The sequence below is a fragment of the Austrofundulus limnaeus genome, unplaced genomic scaffold (genome assembly GCF_001266775.1).
Source record: "Austrofundulus limnaeus strain Quisiro unplaced genomic scaffold, Austrofundulus_limnaeus-1.0 Scaffold179, whole genome shotgun sequence".
Taxonomy (NCBI): Eukaryota; Metazoa; Chordata; class Actinopteri; order Cyprinodontiformes; family Rivulidae; genus Austrofundulus; species Austrofundulus limnaeus.
This window is the reverse complement of record NW_013952581.1, coordinates 853,265-857,202: the sequence shown is the minus strand read 5'-3', so window position 1 is coordinate 857,202 and position 3,938 is coordinate 853,265. Positions and strand designations below refer to the sequence as shown.

General features: G+C 37.3%; 1 protein-coding gene across 2 annotated transcripts in view; it reads left to right on the top strand.

The window, feature by feature from the left end:
• Nucleotides 1-751: 751 nt before the first annotated feature.
• Nucleotides 752-3,938, top strand: part of mei4 (meiosis-specific, MEI4 homolog (S. cerevisiae)) — a 70,664-nt gene continuing 67,477 nt past the window's right edge. For both annotated transcript variants that reach the window (XM_014017950.1, XM_014017949.1), the window contains exons 1-2: nucleotides 752-863; nucleotides 3,336-3,581. In XM_014017950.1, the coding sequence (XP_013873404.1) occupies nucleotides 830-863; nucleotides 3,336-3,581 (280 nt within the window). In that variant the 5' untranslated portion in view covers nucleotides 752-829. The remainder of the gene's footprint in view (nucleotides 864-3,335; nucleotides 3,582-3,938) is intronic.

The following is a 3,938-nucleotide window of genomic DNA, read 5'->3' as shown; positions in this document are numbered from 1 at the left end:
TTCCGAAAGTTTACTTCCATTTTATATAAGGTTGTAAAAGAACAAAAAAATGCTTTGTCGTGTATTATTTTCTCAAAATTTTTTTAATGCATTTAATGTTTTCCAAACTTTCCTAAAATGTGAGCCATCACATAAAAACGGAGATGAAGTCCTAAACTGGGATATGGAGAAATAGGCAGATAAGTTTTGATTTAAACGAGTGCTGAAATTGCATTTTGTCAAAAATATAATGAATTAATGCCTTATCTATGATATCTATTTGAATTAAATGTCTAAAATATAATACTTGAAATTTGTTTGAAGCATTTTTTTAAGCAGTAGCGACTAAAAACCTGATTTTGAGGAAAAACACCTTAAAACATTGAACTTTCCCCTGTGAGCTAACAATGTTTTTGTCTCTTTTCAACTGGGAAATCACAAATACGCAAATACTGTTTGAGGTTTCTTCTATATATTGACATAAATAAAATTACTCAATAAATTTACATAAAATTAGGACTTAGACCAAACAGTAATGTATTGTCATAACCAACAAGACAAATTAAGTCATAACTCTGGATAAGCTTATGACATCAGAATGATCCAGGGATCAAAATGAAGCTTTTAAAGCAGGAATCTGAAATTGATTCGATCATTTTGACAAAATTTGACTTGATCCTCATTTCAATATGAGGAGTCACAATAAAAATAAATAAATAAATAAATAAATAAATAAATAAACGGCTTTTGTTCTTGCTCTAACTTCCGGGTGACGGATTTGTTCAGAACACCTGTTAGCATGCTGTGTTCAGGTTAGCCGGTGGAACCAGGTGAAATAATCCAGTCCAGGATGTCTGGAGCAGCTCGGCTAATGGAGACAGAAGGTGGCCGTTTTAAATGTATACATTTACCTGTTAGAACAGTGTTGTAATGTTTTTATTATAAATAACGAAGCTGCGAGTTATAGTTTTGTAGTTTTTGGTGTTAGCATGTAGCTAGCTAACGTTACATTGACTGTAGTTTAACCTCAGCTGGTTTACATTAATAAATAACATATGGACTGACGTTTACTACACAGTTCATGTTTTCAAGTTTATTTTGGTTTTATATTTCTGGGTGCTTCATGACAAAATGAGACAAAAATAGTTCCTGTAATTAAATAATTACATTAAACTGGTTTCTTCTTGTTGAGGTTAAATTGTTCAGTCAGATTCTGTTGATTTTCAGCCTTTTTAAAATAAATGTTAAAGTTGCCTTATTGATCTGATCACAAACTGCTACATTTATAGATGAAGCCCAAATATACAAACAGTTTAATTCTAGTGCTGTACCAAACAATTATTTTCTAATCGATTAATCTAACGATTATTTTTTCGATTAATCGATTATTAAATTAGTCATCKATTATTTTACTAATCGATTAGTTGTCGATTAATTGATTAATTGGTGCAGCCCTATTTAATTCACATGTATAAATATATCACTGGTGTTTAGGGGTCCAGACTCATTTAGTCCTCCTGGAGGTCTTTTCTCAGCTTCTGTTCAGGAACAAAGTCTGAAACTGGGAGTAAAAACAGCTAAAGTCCAAAGCAGACCCCGCAGACCGTTTAGACCAGGGATGTCCAAGGTGTGGCCTGGGGGCCATTTGTGGCCCCTGAACTCACTTTGTGTGGCCCCTGACTTCAGTTCAAGAATCATACTAATTTGTTTACAAATTTGTCCCCCCGGCACAGATGTTCGATGTAGCTGGAGACTTTCTATTTATTATTAGGGCAAATTTATCACAAAGTAAAATCTTACAATAGAAATATTAGCAACAGTACCAATTACTTGTCTTTAAATAACCAGACTCTTAGCTTTTTCCACATCTATCTGGTGACTTCTACTCAAAAGCTGATTTTGCTGCACTCCAATCTGCTTTAAATTATTTATTAAATTCGTCTGAATACAGCAAGCATTTTCAATGAAAGAGTGACCAAAATCCTGATTTTTATTGATCAGAATTGACTAAATTGGTTTATTTTTTCCCCAATTGAAACCTAGAAAATCGCTAAATTTCTTCCAGTTGGGGAAACCTGCAAAACACTTTTAAAGTTCTGGATCTAGATTAATTTACACATCAATTTCCAGCAATAAATCTGACTATGTTATTTGTTTAATTAAAGTATTCAATGCTTAGTTTATTGTTGAGCAGGTAAAGAAAAAATATTTTTGGCCCTCAAGTCCTTCTGACTTTAGGATTTTGGCCCACATGACAAAATGTTTGGACACCCCTTGTTTAGACCCTTCAGACTAGGGTTGGGCAAAATCGTATCCTGAGAAATTAATCATCAGAAAAACATCAATCGATTATTTATTGGAACTAGGGCTGTGTATTGTCAAGAATTTGGTGATACGATACATATCATGACAGAGGGGTCACGATACGATATATCCTGATATATTGCGATACTATAAGCAAGGCGATATATTGCGATTTTTTTTGTCCATAAATTCTTTTAAATAAAAACCTCTTACTGGGTAAAAAATGAAAAACCAAAATTCATTGTCTCAGAAAAATCTAATATTACATAGACATACTTTTGATACATTTAGCTGTGTTCTGCTTTGTATGTATTTTATTTTTTATTTGTTTCATATTTCTTATTTAATCCATGTTTTCAATTATTAGACTAAATTTTAACAATAAATAGTTTTAAAATATATATTTTTTACAGCTTTTAGTTTTTAACGTTAATTTACAAAATGGTCACCCAACACTTAACAATAGCCTCTACCTCAAGAGGTAGAGGAGCCAAATGGCTGGCTCACTGCTGCCAACTAGTGGTCAGAGGCTGAACTACAACATAAAAATGAACGGCTGGCAGGAAAGTTGACATTTTAAACCTTAATAAAAAATCGATACAGGGCTTTAGAATATTGATACAGTATCAGGAAATGAAACATCGCGATATTTCAGTGTATCGATATTTTCTTACACACCTAATTGGAACTTGACGATTAATATGATTAATGCCACCAGTCAGAGTCTGCTCGGTGCTCCTCTCTGCTTCAAATAGGACGAACAATAAAAAAAGTTCTGAAATTTATTTATCAATCAACACAATTTAAATTCTGAAGTCTGTAATTTTGACACGATTTGGAACAGATTTTCATGACAAGTAAATATTTCCCACTAAACTGGTCATGTGACAGGACATAAGGGACTCCAGGGGATTAATCATCAAATTAATCGTTATTAAAATTTTTGCAGATATTGCCCAACCCTACTTCAGACCTTCAGAGAGTCTGGAGAACTGCTGATCCAGGAGGAGCCTGGATCTTTACATAAAAACTGTTTTTCTCATCTTTTCCAGAGGCGGGCCGGGCCAGGTGGCTTTACATGAGAGCCAGAGTTGCCGTGGCGATGGCCGTGATAAAAGCCAAGCCCCCCGGCGCCAGCGGCCGAGACCACTGCGAGGCTTTGTCCCGCGGCTTGAGGAGGCTGGACCGAGGCTGGAGGAACAAAGCCCGGGGGCTGCAGCAGGAGGTGCTGAGGCTGCGGCAGGAGCTGCTCATCACCACGGTGACGTCAAACACAAGGAGCAGCTCGCAGGTGACAGGTGGGCTTTGTCCTCTGCAGACAGAACCTGGGGGGTCCTCCAGAGGGGTGGGGGGGGGGGGCAACCAAGAACTGTCAGAGTTTGATTAATTCAGCCTGAAGAAAAGGGTTTTCAGCTGAGAAACATCCTGAAAACAGAGTCCAGATCCTGCAGTCCCATCACTGAGGGGGTCCAGATCCTGCAGACCCATTACTGAGGGGGTCCAGATCCTGCAGACCAATCACTGAGGGGGTCCAGATCCTGCAGACCCATCACTGAGGGGGTCCAGATCCTGCAGACCCCATCACTGAGGGGGTCCAGATCTTGCAGACCCATCACTGAGGGGGTCCAGATCCTGCAGACCCATCACTGAGGGGG